General features: G+C 40.4%; 1 protein-coding gene across 1 annotated transcript in view; it reads left to right on the top strand.

Annotated features, from left to right (window-relative positions):
* SMYD3 (SET and MYND domain containing 3) overlaps positions 1–23448 on the top strand; it is a 1057397-nt gene that overhangs the window by 227994 nt on the left and 805955 nt on the right. The window contains exons 3-4 of the mRNA XM_036758267.1: positions 8379–8486; positions 10115–10172. Coding sequence (XP_036614162.1) covers positions 8379–8486; positions 10115–10172 — 166 coding nt within the window. The remainder of the gene's footprint in view (positions 1–8378; positions 8487–10114; positions 10173–23448) is intronic.

The raw sequence follows: 23448 nt of genomic DNA on the forward strand, positions 1-23448 counted from the left end.
GACTTTTGGCTTCCATTCCCTTTCCCTAGTCTAATATATTCTCCCCACAGCTGCCAAAATAACCTCTCTTAAACGTGTCTGATCATGTCACTTTTGTGCTCAAAGAACGTTGGTGGTTCCTCATTCCTTGTAGAATAAAATAAACTCTTCAACTTGGCAAGGAAAGCCCTTCATACCTTGTCTCCAGCCTGTCTTTCCAGCTTTATTGGGCATTACTCTTCCTCCATCATAGGCATGCAGATCGTACATACTCTCTACACCCTAATTCCTTTTACAAGCACTGCCTTCCAACAAAAGCAGCCTTTTGGACATTACTTGAACTCAGTACTCTGTCTCTCACCTCTCTGCCCTTGGCTAGATTGTCTCCTATGACAGGAATGTGCTCCTTCCTTAACCTCTATCTTCTCCCAAAGTTAGACCATGCACCATTTCCTATGGCAGTCGTTTCCTGATGTTAGTGCTCATTTCCTCCTCCTCAGATAACATTTATTTGCTTATGTCCTGCAATCCCCAGTAGTATACAAGCTCCTTGAAGACAGGGACTGTTCTTCATTTTGTGTGTGGTCCACATTCTGGAGCAGTTATCCCAATTCCCATTCACATGAATCAGTGGAGTCCTCAGAGGGTAGCTACCAGATCTCCTCTCAGTATTCTTGGGGTCATTCTGAGGGGCTTTAGGGGAAGTTCTTTATTTTTTTTAATACGATAGCTCACTAAATCTCACGGATTTTTAGTGGCTATCATTTAGTCATTCAGACTTAGGTAGCTTTTAGAAAGGGGTATTCATAAGAACAATTGTATGAAACAGCCTTCAAATGTCTTTGACACATTCTTCAACAAATACATACAAAGTTCAGGGGATATTTTATAAATGACCCATCGGGCATGACAAAGTTTATTCAGCAATCCAAACACTTTTCCTGTGTTATCTCATTTCCAGTTCATCTAGTGACTCATCTGAGACATCCAAATTGCTAAGACTTTTTCTTACTTCATCAGAATTCTTTTGATTCTTTTGAAACCCACACATTCCTACCTGGTTAAGGTCGTAGTCTAGGTCATAGGATTTGAAGATTTACTTTATTTGGGGTAATTTGACTGATTTATTCAGTCCACATCCTCTCTTACATGGGTTTTCACAGTTCAATTCCATCCTCATCTTAGGTGCTTTTAAAAAAACCCCAACAACAACAACAAAAAAACAATTGTAGGGCCAGAGATAGGTAGTAGATGTACAATTTTCCAGGTTCTCATGGCTAGCTAGAGGTACGAGAATCCAGGTCTTTTGATTCCCAAGACAGTTGCCTTTCCTCTCTACCAGCAAGAGAGAATTGGCCAGAAGGAGGGGGTCTGGACACTTCCTGTGAGGAATGGTTGAAAAGACTAGGATGTTTGGCCTGGAGGTGGAATATTATGGTAAGTCATCACAATTTTCTTCACATTCAGAAGGATCATCATGTAGAAGGAGCAAATTTGTTTTGATAGTCAATAAATATTTATTGAGCACCTACTATTCACCAGAAACTGTGCTAAGTCCTGGGGATACAAAGAAAGGCAAAAGATAGTTCTATGTTTTTCCAAAAGATAGCCTACATCCATTGGGGTGAAGTTATAGGGAACTCTATGTCTATTTGTAATTTGCGACCTAAGGTTCCCCCCAAAAGCTATGGGCTAGGGATATACTCAGACTGGGCCCAATCCTTAGGGTTTATTGCAGTGGGGTCAATTTCCCTTCATTTTGCTCATTACCCTTGGTTTTATTACTCTAGGAAAGTTTAAGGTCTAGCTTGTTGTTAACTTGTCCTAGATGTTTGGTAGGTCTCCCAATTCCAAACAGCTATTCAGTTAGTTATTAGGAGAAATCCTTTATATTACCCCACATTTTACCCTGTTAAATACCAAAGACTATTAGCTCCCTCTGCAAAGGAAAATAAAAAAGGGGAAGAGAATAGTGCCTACTATGTATCAGACACTGTGCTAAATAAGCACTTTTTATAAATATTATCTCATTTGAGTTTTACAACAACCCTGTGAGATAGGTACTGTTTTCATCATCCCATTTTACATGTGGGGAAACTGGAGCAAATATCGGTTAAGTACTTGCCTGGGGTCACACAACTAATATCTGTCTAAGGCTGGATTTAATTTCAGGGCTTTCTGACTCAAGGCCCCGTACTCTATGCCCTCTTCTACCTAGCTACCTTAGTGAGCCTAGCATTGCTGTTGGGGCAACCTTCTGTCATTCCATTAAGTCCTTTCCTCCACACCAAGTCCTACACAGTATCCCCCAACTTGCAGTATCACCATGTCTTTAAAATTCCTCCCATGCTGCAGATCTGACTGAGCAAGCAGGGCTCTTCTCATCAGACCTCCACTGTCTAAAGAACTTGGTTCTTCAGGTAGGATGCTGCACAGGGACCATGTGGATTGTCCCTTTCTTTTCCCCAAGGAGCATACCTTGACTATATCTCTAGAAGGTCCAATGTCTGAATTTTCACTCAAGAACTCTTGAATTTGGAGTTATCCAGAAGAGAACTCTCAAAGTTGATGCCAAACAGGAAATCTCCCTTCCCTTCTAGAAGGCTAGGCTCTAGGATCACTGCCTAGAGAATTCAAAATCCCTTCTCCCCTGCCTGAGAGATTGATGTGCAAGAACAATGTACTTCAGCTCCCTTGTTAGGTCAAGACATAAACACATATCTCCCACTGCTGTGGGCTTTTGCTGTCAGTCACCACCACTGCTACTTGTGGGGTAAGAGGGGAGAAAAGTCTCTTTCCTGCCCCCGCCCCCGACCTTGCTGTGCTCTGGAAAAAGGAACAAGGGAGAAGGCAAAGTGTGGCAACTAGCTCTTTTTTATAAGCTGACCTATGTCAGTCAAAACTGGAGTTCTCTCTGCTCTATCAGTCGCTTCCAAACAATGTCTCCCTTTTTATACTATCTATCATCAGTTTGATTGGTGAACTCTTCAATTTGTTAAGGGACTCCTTGATCCAGCTAGATTGTCTCCCTTTTTATATTATCATCAGTTTGATTGGTGAACTCTTCAGTTTGTTAAGAGACAATTTGATCCAGCTAGATTGTGCAGTGGATAGAGGGCTGGTCCTGGAATCAGGAAGACTCGTCTTCCTGAATTCAAATCAGGCTTCAGATGCTTACTAGCTGTGTGACCCTGGGCAAGTCACTTAACCCTATTTGCCTCAGTTTCCTCATCTATAAAATGATCTAGAGAAGGAAATGGCAAGCCACTCCAGTATCTTTGACAAGAAAACCCCAAATGACTGGACAAGAAAAGAAGAAAGATTTTACTAGGCAATTAGAGCTATCCAATAGTGGTGAACCATCTGCCTTGCGAGAGTCTCTAAGATTCTCTGGTTGTGTGATTCATGAATAATTTTCTGTTTAAGAAACATTGTTTGAAGATGAGCCTTCAATTCTGGGAAGGGTGAGGAGTAGATCCATTAATCAGGGAGAGAATAAACCTCTATCAGTTCATGGGTCTGGTAGCCAGAGGTGACTATAATTTTTGAGCTCAGCTCGGTATTATTCTTTTTTTTTTCTTTCTTGGAGTAGATTGTTGAACTGTGAATGATCTTGTTTTATAGGAAAAGACAGAGAGGTTAAGATAGCAGTGTCATTTTAGTGGAAGGAAGAGAGATAAAATGACCTTTTTATTCCTATCTTAACATCTCACCAATTCTTTCCTCCGTATGTAATCAAGATCAGTCATGGGTTGGTTGGCTAAAGAAGCAGGGTTGTTAGTTTTTATGTTCTTCTGTAGTGAAAATGATCTTTGAAGTTATTATTTGGAGGAGTGGAGGAGATTTTAATTCCAATTCCTCAGTGTCTTATTGAATTTGCTAAAATAATAAAAAAATCCATTCCTTATGTGCAAAGTCCTGTGTTAGGCACAAGGTCGAAAGTATGATAAATGTTTCTTGGATTGAATTGGATCAAATAAATGCCAGACTTAAGGAAAATCTGAACTTATAATGCTAATTAAGGAATGCTTCTTTGTTTTCCTTTGCTTTAAAAAAATGTTCATTGTCACAGTTTCCTTTGGAATGATGAATTCATCTAGTACGTTAAAAAATCTGATTTGATTTACACACACCTTTTCAGGAATATTATATCAATTATAAAAAATTGGGCACATCCCTATGAAACAGAGCTCTACTTTTCATAGATGACTACCTTTCAGAATCTTTGTCATTATCCACAGAAAAGATAATTTTATGTTTAATCTTGTCTTTGGCTCTCATCAATTCTTTTGGTATTAAAAAAAGCAACTCTGGTTGTAATGGAAAGAACACTGGATTTGGAGGCAAAAGATGGCAGCTCATGACTTGGATCTACTACCGACTGACTGTGCTACCTTGGACAACACTCCCAGCTGCTCTGAAACCCAGTATTTTTTTCCCCCACAAAATAGGAATAATAATAATGATGATGATGGTGCATTCATACCTCACGGAATTATGAGGAAAATATTTTGTGAACCTTAAAATGTAGTATTCGTGTGAGTTATTTCTATTAGCGATAATAATACATGATATGGCATTTTAATATTTGTAAAGTGCTTTAGAAGTATTATCTCATTTGATCACCACAAGAACCCTTCAAGGGAGATGTGATTATTATCCTCATTTTACATAGTAGAAACTGAAGTAGACACAGGGCAAGTGACTTGCCCAGGACCACACAGCAAGTAAGTATTTGAAGCCAGATTTGAACTCAGGTCTTCCTGCCTCTAGGCCCAGTATTCTAGCCACTGCACTACCTAGCTTTACATTATCTTCATGGAGTATCAGGATGGTTATCACTAAACTATCAGATCCCAAATGTAGTGTCAAAATATTCATTCAGTCATTGTGAGCACTCATACTCTTATAGATTACAAGCCTTCTTCTGTGAATTGATGACTGGCCTTTGAGAGTTGCTGAAGCTCCCCTTAAAATTCACCCCTCTCCAGATAACCTGATGACAAACCTTTCTTCAGGTCTCGTGTAATCTATCACTGTGCTTGTACACAAAAGCTTTTCTAGCTTGGTAGGACCAGAGCCTAGGACTAGGTAGGACTAGGCCTAGGGTCAGGAAGACTCATCCTCCTGAGTTCAAATCTGGCCTCAGACACTTACCAGCTATGCGACCCTGGGCAAGTCACTTAATCCTGTTTGCTTCACTTTCCTCATCTGTAAATGAACTAGAGAAGGAAATGGTAAAACCACTCCAGTATCTTTGCCAGATAGGGTCACGGAGAGTCGGACATGATTGAAATGACCAAACAACAGGACTGATCAGAGCTTATGCTTTGCTTATGTAGCCTTTGGGACCTCAGGGTCATTTCTGGTCCAAGATAAAGCAGTAGACTTGAGCAGAGGAATTATAATCATGATGAAACGCAGTGATGATGTTGCGGGTAGAAGGAGCTGGCTTCAGAGTCAAGAAAACCCGGGTTCGAGATCTGCCTCTGACATACTCTGGCTGTGTGACCTTGGGCAAATCATTCCACCTCTCAGTGCCCAGGGGTATGTACCTCTTGAAGATTATAAAAGTAAGTTAAAGAATAGATGAAGAGCTAATCTGATAGAAGCTCTTTCCTCGCTAGAGGTTCCCTAGATCTGGTTTCAGATCCAAATCAACCACCACCACCATCTCTCAGCCCTGTAACACTTTATGGTTGACAAAGTGCATTCCCCTAACAACCCTGTGAGCTGTTTAGATCACATGTTATCTCCATTCTATGGAGAGCTAGAATTTAAGATTTTCAAAGCTATTTGCACGTGTCATGTCGTTTGTTCCTCACTATAACACTGTGAAGTAGGTACTGCTATTATCCCCATCTTACAGATGAAGAAATTGAGGCTTACGTTAAGTGACTTTCTCAAGGTCATCTAGCTAGTCAGTGTCTGAAACAGGATTTGAACTCAAGTCTTACTGACTCCAAGTCTAGTACTCTACACACTGTGGTCACCTGGCTGTTTGAGGAAAAATGGGAGGCTCAGAGGAGAAATTACTGCAACAGGGTCATAGGACCATAAGATCATAGATTCAGAGCCAGGAGGGTCCTTAGGGGTCATATGCCCCACCTTCTCTCTTTATAGAGGAGGAACCAAGGCCTAGAAAGCAGAAAAGACATATATTGTTATATAGTTTGTGACCAGCAGATCTAAGCCTTGAACTTAGCCCTCCTGCTTCCAAGATCTACTGTTTTCTTTCTTTTATTCCAAAGACGCTGAAGACATAGAGTAACGATTCCAGAACAAGGGGAAAGGTGTGGGGCTTCTGGGAAACAACAGGGGCTGGTAAACCAACTTGCGTCATAGCCCCAAGCTGCATTAGGTTCTACTGATGCAATTGTGGTTCTAAACTTTAGGACAGTTTTCACATGTGCAGTATGGAATAGTGTGATCCTTCTTGGTCACCTGAGCTCAGCAGCTTCTCATTGTCATGGATCTAGCCTACATATGTAGTTTTACCTTTCAGCACTGTCTTCAAATACTGCAGGACAAAAATTTAGATGTTTATTAATGAGGCTTATACTTTATCTGGCTGTTTCATGCTAGTATACTAAGTGCTATCTTCTCCAGTTGGTTTTCTTCTATCTGCTTTATTTTCTATAGGTACTTGTCTTCCTTGAGAGTAGGGATTGCTTCATTTTTTGTATGTGTGTGTGTATTTATGTATGTATGTATATATATATATATACATCCCTATGTTTATGCCTTGTGTATTATTGTTGTTAAGTTGCTTTCAGTCGTGTCTGATTCTTTGTGACCCCATTTGGTATTTTCTTGGCAAAGATGCTGGAGTGGTTTGCCATTTCCTTCTCCAGCTCATTTTACAGATGAGGGAAACTGAGGCAAACAGGGTTAAGTGACTTGCCGAGGGTCATACAGCTACTAAGTGCCTGAGGCCAGATTTGAACTCAGGAAGATGGCTTCCTGACTCTAAGCCTGGCACTCTTTCCACTGTCCCGCCTATCTGCCCTATGCCTTTCCTATAGTGTTATACCAGCAGTGAGCAAGACACATCACAGAGTATAAGTTTTAATTGGAGAATTTATTAGCTGGCGGCTGTCCGGGGCACAAGCAACCCAAATCAGAGCAGCCCTGAACAGAGCTCAAGGGGAAGCTTTTATACAGAAGCAGAGGTTCAGCGGTTAGATATTTTCTTAACTGTATGGGTGTTGCACAAGGTTTTTACAGAAAAAAGGGTCTAAGAACAGGAATGTTAGCAAATGTCCATCTTTGTATAACCTTATCCTTTTTAGCTGACAGGAACAGGCCGCGAGGGGCCCCTCAAGGCCTAACTGCATTCATGTTGCCTTATTATTTTACTGTTTGGGGGCAGGGGCATTGAGGGACATACCCGTAACAGGACTTGTTTGTTCACTTTGGGTGTAGGTCAGTTCCTTGTTCCTAAAGCCTAAGTCTGGAGACAGGGTCTTGTGCTAATTCAGGTTGAAGCAAGAGGGTGGGGGTCCCTTGGGGATTACAGGAATGTGTGGCAAGGCATTTCCTTCTTGGTACATGGATGTGTGCTGTAATGCAGGGGAGGGGTCAACAACTGTCCTAAAACAGGGTTCTTTATTATAGATCTTAACTGCAATCTTAATTCCAAGTATCACAACAGTAGGCACTTAGTAAATGTTTGTTTATTGATTGAGGCACTAAGAATATTTGTCTACCTTCAGAAAAAAAAACTATTACTGCAACATGATATAGTGGAAAAATCGTGTTTTTAGAGTTTTTCAACTCTAAAAAGTTTAGAAGACTTGACTTCTAGTCCCATCTGCCATGTACTTGCTACAAATGAAAAAAAATAGTAATAATAACTAGCATTTCTATAGCACTTTAAAGTTTGCAAAGTATTCACATATCTAACTCGTTTATATGTGAAGTTCAAGTAACTTCACCTGTTTGGGATCCAGTTTCTTCCTTTTTAAAAATGAAAGACTTGGGCTACATGAGCCCTAAGATCTGGTCCAGCTTTTAGATCCTATGATATGGTGGATTCCGTGAAGCTGAAAAACTCCCCCTTTCAGGAATGCCTCCTTAAACATTAGTAAGGAACTCTCAGTGACTTCCTGTGGCCCCCGTCAGCAGGTAGCAACTAGTCGAAGAGTTCAGGGACAAAGGTAGAGTTGAGGCTGCTCTTAATTCCATGCCTGAGTAATTGCACAGTTGGCGAAAGCTAAGTCTTGGGGTCATTAACCGAGCTTAAGTGTTCCCTTCCCTTCTCTGTTTTAAAGTTATAGATACACCGATTGTGGGAATTCCATGACTACCTATGACTCTTTTCTACTCCAGTATAAATCATGCTTTAATTCTGATGCATTCATTTTATGTCACTTCCCACCCCCTTCTTGTCTTAACAGAAGCAAGCCTGGCAGGATCACAAGCGAGAATGTAAATGCCTTAAGAGCTCAGAACCCAAGTTTCCTCCTGACTCTGTCAGACTTCTTGGCAAAGTTGTTTTCAAACTAGTAAGTAAAACTTGGGAAACTTGCCCAGGAACACTTTTCACAATTGCTTTATTTTATTTCATTTTTAAAATTCACATTTAAAACTAAAGATTAAACCCAGGTTTGGGAGGGAAGTAGGTTTTACTCAAGGTTGTATTTTTTTTTCCAAGAACCAGTCTGCTGTGGCTTTGGGATCTGTAGAAGTGACTATATTGAGGGACAATGGAATCCAGGTTCTTTTTTCCCTCTAAGAATGGGGGACAGAAGATCATGACTTTGCTCTTGAGTAAATTGGGCTATAGGGTACCAGAGACCAGTGCCTGTCACTTTGACCTTAGAGGTTTCTGATGTGATCCTGTCTCTAGCAAAGGAATCTAATAGTGCATATAAAGGTACCCCATCTTCAGCCCACCTACTACCCCCATCAGCTTTTAATAGTTATGATAAAAATTAACATTTATGGAATGCTTTAATATTTGCAAAGAGCTTTACATGTTTTATTTCGTTCAATCCTCACAACACCCATGAGAGGTAGGTATTTTACAGATGAGGAGGCTGAGGCCAATGGAGGTCACCTAAGGATGTGAAGTTATAAGTGTCTGAGACAGGATCCAAACTCAGATCTTTTTGTCTCTTAGTCTAGCAAAATATTCTCCATGATATCTTGCTGCCTCATGCTACCTTATAGCCAACAGGGCATGTCTTTGCTATGAAGAGATGATCATGTCTTGGCATGGTAAATAAAGGACTGATTTTGGAATTAGGAAGACTAGATTCAAGTTTTGTCTCTGGTTGGCACATAATGATCATGTCCTTTGACCTTTCAGAATCCATGGCAACTCTGTATACTTCATGTTGCAGAAAAACTTCCTTAAACTGATTAAACCATGGGTCTGGACCCTAAAAAGGAAAAGGGAAAAAAAAAAGAATTAACGAGTTATAAATCTCTTTTAAAAGACATTATAAACAAAGGAACAAACAAACAAAAAGAATCAGGTCTTAACTCCATTTTAATTCTACCTGATACAGAATATCTGGGAACATGGTTATTTCAGGTAAGACCGTCATAGTAAGACAAGTTTTGGTTGAATGATGATACCATATTTGTATTTTTCTACTCCTTAGCATTGGTTGAAAGTACATTTTTTTTTTAGCTTGCCTCTATGTACTTTCCATATGGTAGCTTCCCTGAAATCCTACCTAATGTAAGCCCTGATTTAGAGAAGATTCCCTGGGCTGTCTTGAACATACCTAGAAGACTGAACAGCTTCTCCTACATTCTTGACAGCCTATAAATGTCTTTTTCTTTGCTCTTTGTCCAATTTTTAATCTTCAGAGTTCGAGCTTCATGGACTTAAAGCTGCAGCATTACTATACCTTTATGCATTGAAAAAAATTGAAAGTAATATGTAGCTATAGATGATTCCTACAAAAAGCCAGTAGGGGTTGAGGTATAATTTAGCCTGCAAAGTTGTTACTAATTAAATAGCTGAACCCAATAATTTAAAGAAGGCAGTGAAGTGGAAGGAATAGAATCCTGGGAAGCATCTGCTTGCCAGACTTTCATTAGCAAATAGTCACCCCCAAATGATGCTTAAGTATCTGAGCTTTTAAATTGACTCTAATGTTTTTCTTTTTTTCCTCCATAGCTGAGAGAATCATCTTGTGCCTCTGAAAAACTCTACTCCTTTTTTGATATGGAGTCAAGTAAGTGATTGTCAGCTCAAACTCCCTTAATAAATGTCGGCTGCTATGTGTCAAGCTATGTAGTTTTTTTTGTTTTTGTCTCTTCATTTCTGCAAGGAAAATTTCGTGGGGCTCCTTGGATTCATATGTGCAACAATGAACCCATGTGTCAGATTAGTTCTTGGTGGAAATGAGGGTGAGCCCTCTACTGATGAGGCTTCTTTAAAGCAATGGGGTTGGAGGAGGGAGTTTTGGTTCTGGATACCGTAGTAGAAGTCACGATAAGCGGGTGACCCTTAGAAGTCATGGGGTCAGTAGCCAAAAAGGAAACTGAGAGATCATCTGATCCAATCTCATCATTTCACAGATGACGACATGGGCCTAGAAAGACTGAATAATTTGTTCAGGGCCAGAGCTGGGGTTTGGACTCTGGATCTCTTTCTCCAAATTCTTTAGTACTCTGGACCTCTTTAATAATAATAGCTTATGTTTAAAGCCTCTAAGACCTTTCTGTATATCCAAGGTTACCTTAAATGTGTCCTTTATGAAACATATATCTACCTATTCATTTATGTGTTCTTCTCCATTAGAATGTAAACTCCTTGAAGGCAGCTTTTTACTTTTCTTTGTATTCATAACACTTAACACAGTGTCTGGCATGCATGTATTAAGTGCTTTGCAAATATATATTAGTTAATTGATTGAAATAGTACTTTAAGATTTACAATCATTATCCTCACAACAACCCTTCCAAGCCAGTGGAGGAAATATTGTCATGGCCCATTTTATAGATGAAGAAACTGAGACTTAAGAGATGTTAGGTGTCTTGTCCAGGTTCACACAAGCAATAAGTATTTCAATAAGGATGTAAAATTATAAATCACGAATTTTAGATTATAATTTAAATCATAATATAACAACATTATAATAATATCATAAATGTTGATAATTATAACAATGTATAATGTAATAATTATCATATTAATTATAAAATTTTAGAGTTGCATGTAGTCCAACCTGTATGTGAGCAGGGAAGCCCTTTGTGACGTCTCTCCCAGTTAGCCATACTCTTCCAAAAACCTCCATCCATTGATGAGGCCCCTACAAAGTAATGAGTAATAGTTAAGCCTCATAATGCCAGGCACTGTGCTAGGTGCCAAGTATACTTGGGCGAAGGATACCTGCCACCGTGGAGATTGTATTCTATCAAGGACGACAACAAATGTATAAATAAGATAAGCATACATACCAAAAAAATGGGAATAGAATGGGATGGGCTCTATGGTTTCGTGGGTATGGATAGCTTCCCAATGAAGATCTGTGTTCTTCTGGACTCTTATTCTTAGAGAGTTGCCTGAAGTACTGAGAAATTAAGTGACATTCCCTGGGTTGCGCAGGTCTTCCTGATTCCAAAATTGATCTCTGTCCATTATACTTCACTGCCTGTCGTCTGTACAAGTGTGAAGATCAGGAAAGTTTTTGTGTAGAAGGTGGTGTGTAAGCAGAGTCCTGAAGGAAATGGGGCATTCTAAGGTAGTAAAACTCTGGACTTGCTCTCCCAGAGTAAAGGCAAGCCCTGAGGAGGTAGAGTGATTCTTCTTATATGCTACTGGCTCAAGTCCCCATTCTGCTGTGTTTCCTGCTACTGCTAGCTGTTAGAGGCCCAGTTCCATTTAATCAGTTAGCATAAATTAGCTTTTTATTTACTGTGAAGATATAACAAGAACAGAACCACAAACACCTGGAGCGTGCTCTCCCCTATAACACCTAGGACTCAGGGATGGGGAACCTGCAGCCTCAAAGCCACATGTGGCCCCCTAGGTCCTCAAGTGTGGCCCTTTGACTGAATCCACACTTCACAGAACAAATCCCCTTAATAAAAGAATTTGTTCTGTGAAAGTTGGACTCAGTCAAAAGGCTGTAGCCGAGGACCTAGAAGGCCATGTGTGGCCTTGAGGCTGCAGGTTCCCCATCCCTGACTAAGTCTTTGGGGAGAGTTGAAGCATTTTCTACATAACACTAGGGGTAATGTTCATGTCCAAAATGCAGAATAGCCACTAAATGAATCTTCCTTTCAGCTATTGCTGGGGCCTAATGGTTATTCCTTGGGGCTTCAGAGTTGGGCTTTTTGGTTGCAAAACCTGTCATAGACTGGCTCCTAGATCTGATGGCTTGTCATTCTAATCTTGCGAAGTTCAGAAGGTTGTAATTGTCTCCACTCCCCCTTCACTTAAAAGTAGGAAGAATAGACACTGTGGAAAGAGAGGCAGTAAAGGGCCAGGTGTTCACCTACCCCAATAGGCTGGCCTCTGTGGACAAGCAGAAGGGCCAGAGTCCCCTTTTCCATTTGGAGATTTGTAGCATGCCTCGCCTCTGAATTCTATCGAAGTCCCACGAAAGAACTGGACAAACAGCCTTTCTTTTTCTGGGTGTTGCCTTTTTGAATGGACTCTAGGTCTGGCTCCACAGCCAACCAATAATCCATTTCTTTATCATGGTTAGTAGTCTGGAGCCAGTTGGAGAATATCAGATAGACTCTCTGCATCACATCTCAGAGCCCGTCTGTTACATAGGATTATGCATTTCTAGAAGCAGGCTCTCTCCCACCTTGGAATTATATCAGCTAAACATGCTGTGCGTGCTTCCCAGACTTGGATTTATACTGAGGAATGGAGGTGAAGTGGGAGTACATTCCAGGAATGTGAATCAGCTAGTGTAGTTGTTTCCTGAGATAACTTGTTCCACTTTTGGACAGATCTCCTTGTTTAAGGAGCTTAATTGCATACACACACACATAAATGTATATATACCTACATATAATATATGTAAATGCACGTGTGTATATATATATGTACATGTGTACATATAGATATGTACATGTGCACATATAGATATACATATACACACATATGTGTATATGTACATACACACATATGTGTATATGTACATACACACACATTTATTTGTGTCTAATGGTAGCCATCTCTAGGGCAGAGGGAAGGGGAGGGAAGAAAAAAAAGAAATTTACGTGATAACTTTATTATATATTTAAAAGGAATAGCAAGTTGTATATAATAGATTTGCATTTTCATGTGCAATCATCTTTTCTATTATACTGTGTTATGGAAATGCTTTATTCCATTAAAAATATAATTTCTTTAAAAAAGAAGGGTTTTTTTTTTTAAATCTGGTAGTTTTCTCATAGTTTCTCAATCCATTTCATTTATGGTAGAAGTCATCAAGCACCTGGTGATCATTCCTTAATCAGAACTCCTAGAGATTTTTTTCCCTCTTTTCTGAAGGAATAATAATTATAAAAGGGATGATGGTTTTTTAAAAAAAAATTTTTATAAAATACTCCAAATCTGGCAGTTTGGTTGATGAGACAACTTTTTCTTTCTCTCTGACTGAAACAATCTCTTTTTGTGATATGCAAGACTAAAATTATTCTGGAAAACACCAGAGAAAGTGAATAAAAATGAAAAACTCATGTCTCTTTTGACTCTAAATGTAATACTCATCCCATTTCCCCATGATGTTGCTTTGTTCTGTTCAGTTATGTGGCTAGGTTCTTTGCTGAAAATAATACATGCTCATAGTACAGTCATAGATTATTAGACACTAGCCTCAGGGGTAGGGAATCTTTGGCCTTGAGGCCACATGTGGCCCTCTAGGTCCCCAAGTGTGGCCCTTTGACTGAATCCAAACTTCACAGAACAAATCCCCTTAATAAAAGGATTTGTTCTGTAAAACTTGGACTCAGTCAAAAGGCCACACCCAAGGACCTAGACCACCACATGTGGCCTCGAGGCCACGTATTAGACTTTTATTTGATTCATGACAAAACTGGTGGCCAGAAAGCAGAAGTGCTTTCTTTGAAGCCCCACAGCAGATGGGATGAAAATCTTGCTCTCCTGACTACCAAGTCCACAGACATCCTACTGTGCCACACATCTCTATAACGGAGCATGCAGCATAGCTAGAGATGGGCTGATACTTACTTGTTGCCCATCAATGGTTAAGTCTCTTAACTTCTCTGAGGCTAATTTTTGCATCTCTAAGAGGATAATTCTTTCTCTTCATCTCCATCTCCTGGCTTCCTTCAAGATCCGTCTGAATTCCTACCTTGAAGGAGAAAGAAGCCTTTCCTGATGTCCCTTAATACTAATGACTTTCGTCTGTGATTTTCTCCTTCCTATTTATCCTAGGCATGTCTTGTTTATACATAGTGATTTGTGTGTTGTTTCTTCTATTAGAGTGGGAATTCCTTGAGGGCAGAGACTATCTTTTGCTTCTCTTTGTATCTCAAGCATTTAGCACAATACCTGGCACATAGTAGGTGCTTAATAAATGCTTACTGACTTGACAGTAATCCTTACAGAGTTGTTTTTGAGGCACCTGTGGTACAGGGGCTAGAACTCCAGATCTAGGAAGAATTGAATTCAAATGTGACCTCAGATATTGACTAGCTGGGTGACTTTAGGCAAATCACTTAACCTCTGTTTGCCTCAGTTTCCTGAAGTGCAGAATGGTGACAATGACAACACCTGCCTTGATGGGTTGTTGTCAGGATCAAATGAGATAACATTTGTAAAGGCTTCAATGCCTGGTACATAGTAGGTGCCATATAAATCAAATCAATAAATTAATTAAGTTTATTCCCTTCCCTTCCCTTTGTTGAGGGACTCGAATGAGATCAGGGGCTTTGCAAACTTAAAAGTACCCGGTGAATATCAGATATTACATTACATTGATATAGTGAAAATGACTTTCTTTTGTCACTTCTGAGCTGGCTAAACTTGCCATTGGGCTTTGACTCTACAACAAAGGAGAAACATCTGGAAATACTGATCACCACAACAGTTTATCAGTCTTCCAGGAGAAGTTACAAGGGTGGGAATGACTGGGCAGTCCAGTCCAGCAGCATAGCAGGGTAAACACATACCTTTGTGATAGCAATCAAGGCTAGGGGATGGGGCGGTGTTGCTGTAGAAGGACAGAGAGAGTACTCATCTCCACCAAGCTGCAATGAACCTTCTTCCTTCAACAAGAAGCCTTTCCCCCCCACCCTTTAATGCTAATGACTTTCTTTTGTGGTTATCTCCTTTTTATCCTTTACACTTCTTGTTTATTGTTGCAACAGTCCGGCTAGCAGCTGCTGTGGTGGTGTAAAACCAACAACCAGTTCACAGAACGCTACAAGCCCAGGTTCTTTTGATCTGCTTTACTAAGGAAAGGAACATTAAGGGGTTAACAAGCTTACTTTAATTCAGCATACAAATACTATTCACTTAGTTTAGTGGGAAAAATCAGCACCCTGAACTTCAGAGCAAACACAAACAAATTACAAACATCAACAGACAGACCTTGTCGGATTCAAATCTCAATACATAGTTACCAGAGTTTAACAAAGTCTGAACATCTGGGTTTACAAGCTGGAGGGCTCTTACCTCCAGCTGCTGGGAGTCTCCACATCAGCTCACCGCCAAGAGTGAGAGCTCTAAGCAAATAGCTCTGTCTTCTCTTTTTATGCACTCTTTATCTGTCATCAAACATCATCTGAGTGACCAGAGCTTAAGCTCTTACTATTGGCTCTGGAGTTAGCACCTCCCCCTAGGACTTGAGGGCTTCATGCCCATATCTACTTAGCCCCTAATAGCTAGGGGTTTTGGGCCTTCTTGGGAGGAAAGATATAATCAGACTTCCCTTCATGGGCCCCACCTGGAGCCCCACCTTAGTTACCTAATTTAATCAAGGAGACAAAGGCCAAAACTCTTCAAGGGCGCTTGGTTGAATAAGTGCTAAGAGCCCATCTTGATCGCCAATACATTTATACATAGTGGTTTGTGCGCTGTTTCTCCTGTTAGAATGTGAGCTCCTTGAGAGCTTCATCAATGTCAGGCTGTCTCTGGGTGGAAAGTGACCCTGTTCTCTTGGAGCCTGGCTGTTTTATTCCCTCACAGGGACTTATCAGGAATGGGGAAGCCCCAGGGCTTCTAATGGCAGGTTTTTTGAATGATGCCAGTGTTCCCCCACAGGCCTCTTATCACTAGGGATGAAGTCCTGGACTGTTAGTTGAAGGCTTGCTCCCTGCTCAAGTGGTTCTTTTTCCTGGTTTTGTAAAGCATATGGAATGGGAACTGTTAAGTGGGGGATGGAAGGCAGTCCCTGGAGAGGAAGAAGAAATAGTAGTGAGCCATGTGTAGGTCATATATCAAAATTGCATTCCTTAACTCCTCTGAATGGAAGCAAATGAAGAGAAAACCCAGTGTATATTTATGATTGTGGTGACATGGCTACCAATGATATCAAATGTACCACTGAAAAAGTTCTTTATTTCACTATTGTATCATACTCACAAGAGTGAGAAAAATGCAGGCCAGAAATCACAGCAATATAAGAACTCAAAGGAATGGAAGACCAGGAATAAAGCTGAACTTGGTGCATTTTTTTTCATGTTTTGATGCATATTTAATCATTAAAATTCTGCTGTGAGTCATGACTATAATCTCTGCTCAGCCTTAGAATCTTGGCATTAATTAGAGCTCTTCTCAGGGAGAAAACTGAGCATGTGCAGTAAATATCACCTACTCTGAGTGCCATGTTCTCAGTAATTATTAATTAAATGTCATGCCCTCAGCATTAACACCTGTTTGCAGTATATTTTAAAATTGATTTCAATAAAGAATTGTCTGCTTTTGTGAAATCCTTCTTCTGTTTGAACTGAGGAACTAACATGCCCCTTTAACCTGGGGATCACTATGATTCAACAGTTGATCTTTGACCTTGTGGCTTTATTTTCTCCTATTCTGTCTTTAACTTCAGTCCCGTTTATTTTCTTCTGCAAATTGTTTTCATTTCTTACTTGCTTACTCTACTTGCTTCACCTTTAGATTGTATTTGAATCTCTTCTCACTTTACTCGTCTGCTTTTCATTCTTGTCTTTGATATGCTGTCAGTTATTCCTCATTGATTTCTAACCTGCTTCATATTTGAAACATGTCTCTGCTTGAACTTGAACTGGAATTTGAGAAGGGAGAAAAACGGTCAGATAATAGGGATAAATATAGATAATGGTCACATGAATACTTTGGTAAAGGGAAATCTCAGGTGTGGAAACTGCCTCTACTATTGCCAAGTCAGCACCTTCTCCACAGCTTATTGTCTTACAATTGCTTAGTGCATTGAGAAGTTAAATGAGTTGTCCAGGGATAATATCAGAGGTAGATCTTGAGCTCAGGGCTTACGGCTCCAAGGCTCGCATTCTGATGACTTTGCCATGTTGGATAATACTTTAAAAATAAAAACAGACAGATATGGTAGGTAATGGGTATGATATAATGTTGGAAAAGGGTCCTTAGCAATTCATAAAGGAAAATGGCGGGTAATGCCATTGAGGACAATGTCCTCAAATGTCTACATATCAGTGCATAGAGTATGGGTAATAAACAAAGTGAACTTGAAATTTCAATACATACAGACAAATCTCATAGATATCATCAGACTTGGTAGGAAGGGCTCAAAGCTGGGTTATGACAATAGAACCACATAGTACTCTATTCCAAAGAAACAAGTCTGATGCACGGGATGATAGACTCATACCATAGGCCAAAAAATTATTGTTGAAATGAATTGAAGGAAGCTGAGGGTGGTGGCATGTTGGAGAACACTTGAATGAGGATAAAAGGGAAAGACCTAGATTGTATCTAATTGTGGGTCTATACTTCAGACCACCCGGGCAAATGGAGAGTGATAATGCACGTCACTAAACTATAACAGAGTTTAAAGTTTAATAGTGAGGGGGATTTTAAACATTTTGTTACGTTGCTGGAGGTCACATTCCCCTAAAAGGGAGTATCAGAGAAACCTTTCACTTCATTTGCTGATAATTTATTTCTCGGAAAGTATAAAGGAAACGATGCGATGAACCTTGGGTAAACCTTGGGTTTACCTCTGACCAACATAGAAGAAATGATTGGTAAGGGAGAACTGATGAGAACCTTGGAAAAAAAGTCACCATAAAATCATAGAATCTTTAGGTGGAAAAGACCTTAAGGAACATTAGGCCAACTTTGACATTCGACATATGAAGAAATATACTTAGAAAGGTGAATTGACTTTGTTGCTTGTTTGTTTCAGTCATTTTTCATGACCCCATTTTGGTGTTTTCTTGGTAAAGATACTGGAGTGGTTTGCCTTTTTCTTCTTCAGCTCATTTTTACATATGAGGATGCTGAGGCCAGCAGGGTTAAGTGACTTGATCAGGGTCACACAAGTAGTAAGTGTCTGAGGCCAGATTTGAACTCAAGAAGATGAGTCTTCCTGATTCCAAGCCCAGTATCCTACCCACTTGTACCACTTAGCTGCCTGAATTGACTTTAGTACTGCAAATAATTTTTTTTTTGTCGTGAAATCAGATGGAAAAAATCTATTGTAGGCTTTCCCTTGAAAGTGTTGTCAAATTCCTTGGTCAATCCGGGTTCTGGAATGTTTAATTTCCTGGTGCTTCTTCCATCCTCCAAAGTTGCTCAGATATTATAGTCAGTGCTTTTGTCCTTACATCAGCAAGGTCTTCCGGTAGCCTGAAATGTAATTTGCTCAAGACTGAAGACTTTAATTTAAAGCAGTAAAGTAATCTCTGAGGTATAATGTGATGTAGTGACCAAAGATCTGGCCTCTCTAGGTTGGTGGTCATGCAAATGGAGAAAAGAGAATGTATGTGAGTAATTGAGAAGGTTGAATTGCTAAGACTTAGCAACTCTTTGCATGTAGAGTGTGAGTAAGAGTGAAGAGTTGAAGGTGACTCCTGCATTGCATGCCAGCTCTCCTGGAATAATGGTGGCATCCTTAATAGAAATTAGAGAGTTAAATGGATTGTAGTATTTAGGGGGGCCAGATAATGTATTCAGTTTTGAACATGTTGAATTTGATGCTGGGGCCATTCAGATAGAGTTATCTGCCAGGTCTTTGTAGGTATATAAGAGTGGAGCTGAGGAAAGAGATGAAGGTTGCATATATAGGTTTGGGAGTCATCTGCGTAGAGATGATAGTTGAACCCATATGAACTGATGAATATAGAGAGAGGAGAAAAGAAGGTTTAGCATAGAACCCTGGGCATACCTACATCTAAAGGGTGGAAAGCTGATATGGATCCTACTGAGTGAATTGAAAAGGATCAGTCTGATGGGTTGGAGGAAAGTCATGGCAGCAATAGCCCAAAAGAAAAGCCCAAAGAAGAATGAGTGTCCAAGGATAGGGGTGGTCAATAGTGTCAAATATTGCAGAAATGAATCGTGCAACTGTTGAAGGAAGGATGAGGCCTGAGAAAAGCCACCAGATTTAGCAATAAATCATTGGAGAACTTGGAGAGAGCAATTTATTTTTTTTATTTTTTAATTTATTTATTTAACATATTTAGTTTTCAGCATTGATTTTCACAAGAGTTGGAATTACAAATTTTCTCCCCATTTCTACCCTCCCCCCCACTCCAAGATGGCATATATTCTGGTTGCCCTGTTCCGCAGTCAGCCCTCCCTTCTGTCACCCCACTCCCCTCCCATCCTCTTTTCCCTTCCTTTCTTGTAGGGCAAGATAAATTTCTACACGCCATTGCCTGTGTATCTTATTTTCTAGTTGCATGCAAAAACTAATTTTTTTTGTTTTTGAACATCTGTTTTTAAAACTTCGAGTTCCAAATTCTCTCCCCTCTTCCCTTCCCACCCACCCTCCCTAAGAAGTCAAGCAATTCAACATAGGCCACATGTGTATCATTATGTATAACCCTTCCACAATACTCATGTTGTGAAAGACTAACTATATTTTGCTCCTTCCCAACCCATCCCGCTTTATTGAATTTTCTCCCTTGACCCTGTCCCCTTTCGAAAGTGTTTGTTTTTGACTACCTCCACCCCCATCAGCCCTCCCCTCCATCATCCCCCCCTTTTTTATCTTCTTCCCTCTTCTTTCCTGTGGGGTAAGATTCCCAATTCGGTATGTATGGTATTCCCTCCTTAGGCCAAATCTGATGAGAGCAAGGTTCACTCATTCCCCCCTCACCTGCCCTCTCCCCTCCTCCCACAGAACTGCTTCCTCTTGCCACCTTTATGTGAGATAATCCACCCCATTCTATCTCTCCTTATCTCCCTCTCTCAGTATGTTCCTCTCTCATCCCTTAATTTGATTTTATTTCTTTTAGATATCTTCCCTTCATCTTCAACTCACCCTGTGTCCGCTCTCTCTCTCTCTCTCTCTCTCTCTCTCCTCTCTCTCTCTCTCTCTCTCTCTCTCTCTCTCTTCTCTCTCTCTCTCTCTCTCTCTCTCTCTCTCTCTCTCTCTCTCTCTATATATATATATATATATGTATATATATATATATATACACACACACACACACATAGATATATACATACATACACACTCACCCATATATATACATAAACATATATGTATGCATATTCCCTTCAGCTACCCTAATACTGAGGTCTCATGAATCATACTTGTCATCTTTCCATGTAGGATTGTCAACAAAACAGTTCACGTTTAGTAAGTCCCTTGCAATTTCTTTTTCTTGTTCTTTTTCTTGATTATCTTTTCATGCTTCTCTTGATTCCTGTGTTTGGAAGTCAAATTTTCTATTCAGTTCTGGTCTTTTCACTGAGAAAGCTTGAAAATCCTCTATTTTATTGAAAGTCCATATTTTGCCTTGGAGCGTGATACTCAGTTTTGCTGGGTAGGTGATTCTAGGTTTTAATCCTAGCTCCATTGACCTCTGGAATATCGTATTCCAGGCCCTTCGATCTCTTGATGCCAGATCTTGAGTTATTCTGATTATGTTTCCACAATACTCAAATTGTTTCTTTCTGGCTGCTTGCAGTATTTTCTCCTTGACCTGGGAGCTCTGGAATTTGGCAACAATATTCTTGGTAGATTTCTTTTTGGGATCTATTTGAGGAGGCGATCGATGGATTCTTTCAATTTCTATTTTTCCCTGTGGCTCTAGAATATCAGGGCAGTTCTCCTTGATAATTTCTTGAAAGATGATATCTAGGCTCTTTTTTTGATCATGGCTTTCAGGTAGTCCAATAATTTTTAAATTATCTCTCCTGGATCTATTTTCCAGGTCAGTGGTTTTTCCAAGGAGATATTTCACATTGTCTTCCATTTTTTCATTCCTTTGTTTCTGTTTTATAATATCTTGATTTCTCACAAAGTCGCTAGCTTCCACTTGTTCCAATCTGATTTTTAAGGTAGTATTTTCTTCATTGGTCTTTTGGACCTCCTTTTCCATCTGGCTAATTCTGCCTTTCAAGGCATTCTTCTCCTCATTGGCTTTTTGGAGTTCTTTTGCCATTTGAGTTAATCTATTTTTGAAGGTGTTGTTTTCTTCAGTGTATTTTTCAGTATTTTTTTGGGTCTCCTTTAGCAAGTCATTGAGTTGTTTTTCATGGTTTTCTCGCATCCTTCTCATTTCTCTTCCCAGTTTTTCCTCTACTTCTCTAACTTGCTTTTCCAAATCCTTTTTGAGCTCTTCCATGGCCTGGCACCAGTTCATGTTTTTCTTGGAGGCTTTTGGTGTAGGCTCTTGCACTTTGTTGACTTCTTCTGGCTGTATGTTTTGGTCTTCTTTGTCAGCAAAGAAAGAATCCAAAGTCGGAGACTGAATATGGGTGAGTTTTCGATGCCTGGCCATATTCCCAGCCGACTAACTTGACCCTTGAGTTTTTCAGTGGGGTATGACTGCTTGTAGACTAAAGAGTTCTATGTTCCACGTTTGGGGGGGAGGTGCCAGCTCTGCCACACCAGCACTGCTCCTTCCCCAAGAACCCCCAACCCGGACTGGGCTTAGATCTTCAGTAGGCTGTGCACTCCTGCTCTGATCCGCCATTTAATTGCTCCCACCAGGTGGGCCTGGGGCCAGAAGCAGCAGCAGCTGTAGCTGCCCCACCTCCACTGCCCCCGGGGCTGGAAGCGGAACTCCTTCCACTCCCGCAGCTTTTCCCACTAACCTTCTCCGCAGTCTTTGGTGTTTGTGGGTTGAGAGGTCTGGTAACTGCCGCAGCTCACTGATTCAGGGCGCTGGGGCCCCTTCCGCCCGGCTCCTGGTCCGGTTGTTCCACGCTCCCAGCTCCCAGCTCCGTGTGGGATAGACCTCACCCAGAGACCATCTAGGCTGTCCTGGGCTGGAGCCCTCCTTCCCTCTGCTGTTTTGTGGGTTCTGCCATTCTAGAATTGGTTCAGAGCCATTTTTTATGGGTTTTGGAGGGACTCGGTATGGAGCTCACTCTAGTCCCTGCTTACCAGCTACCATCTTGGCTCCGCCCCGGAGAGAGCAATTTAAATAAAGTAGTGGGATCAGAAGTCAAACTACAAGGGTTGGAGGAGCAGAGAGGTGAGAAAGTGGGTGCAATGAATATAGATAGTTTTTTCTAGGATCTTGGTTATAAAGGTGAGGAAAGAGCTAGAAATCACAGAATCCCAGAGTCTGAAGTTCATAGACGCCTCAATGGCTATCTAATCCAACTTACATACCAAACGAATTCCCACTATAACATACTCCACAAATGGTTGTTCAATCTCTGCTAAAGATCTTTGGGGGAGTGGTGGTGGTGGTGGGGAGCTCACCACCATTTGAGGCAACCCATTCCAAGGATAATACCTTGACCAGATTGTAGATTCAGGTACATTTTTTTTAAGGATGGGGAAGATCTGGGTATATTTTTAGGCAACAGGGAAAGCTCTAGTAGGTAAGGAGAGGTTGAAAACAAGGATGGGAGTTGGGATGATTAAAAGGACAGTAGGTGTTAGCATGGGCAAGGTGAGGGACAACCTCATTCTGAGACTGAAACAAATTAGAAGGTTCCTGTAAAATCTGAGCTCAACTGAGGTTTCCTTGTGCCCCCGTAACAGTCTTCTTAGATGCTTGTAAATTCTTCACTGGAATGATTTTCAGTTGTATTCTTTTGAATTTTGTTTTTTGAGAGATGGGGCATAGTAGCTTTTTTCAAATATAAGGTGGAATTGTCAGCTAGAAGAGGGACTGATGCATTTCACATAGCTCCAGAAGGGTGAATTAGGACCATTGTGTGGGAATTATAGGGAGGTAGCTATTAATTCATGATAAGAGCTTAATTTCTAAAAGTTAGAGCTGTTAATAATGGAATGAACTGCAATTAATCCTTTGTTACTAAATGAAATTGGTACACATACCCATTTACTTGTCCTTTATTTTACTTACATTCAGCACTGGGCCTCTGCAGTCCCAGTCTGACACAAAATGTGAAGCATATGTGGGCAAAGA

The sequence above is a fragment of the Trichosurus vulpecula genome, chromosome 4 (assembly GCF_011100635.1).
Source record: "Trichosurus vulpecula isolate mTriVul1 chromosome 4, mTriVul1.pri, whole genome shotgun sequence".
Taxonomy (NCBI): domain Eukaryota; kingdom Metazoa; phylum Chordata; class Mammalia; order Diprotodontia; family Phalangeridae; genus Trichosurus; species Trichosurus vulpecula.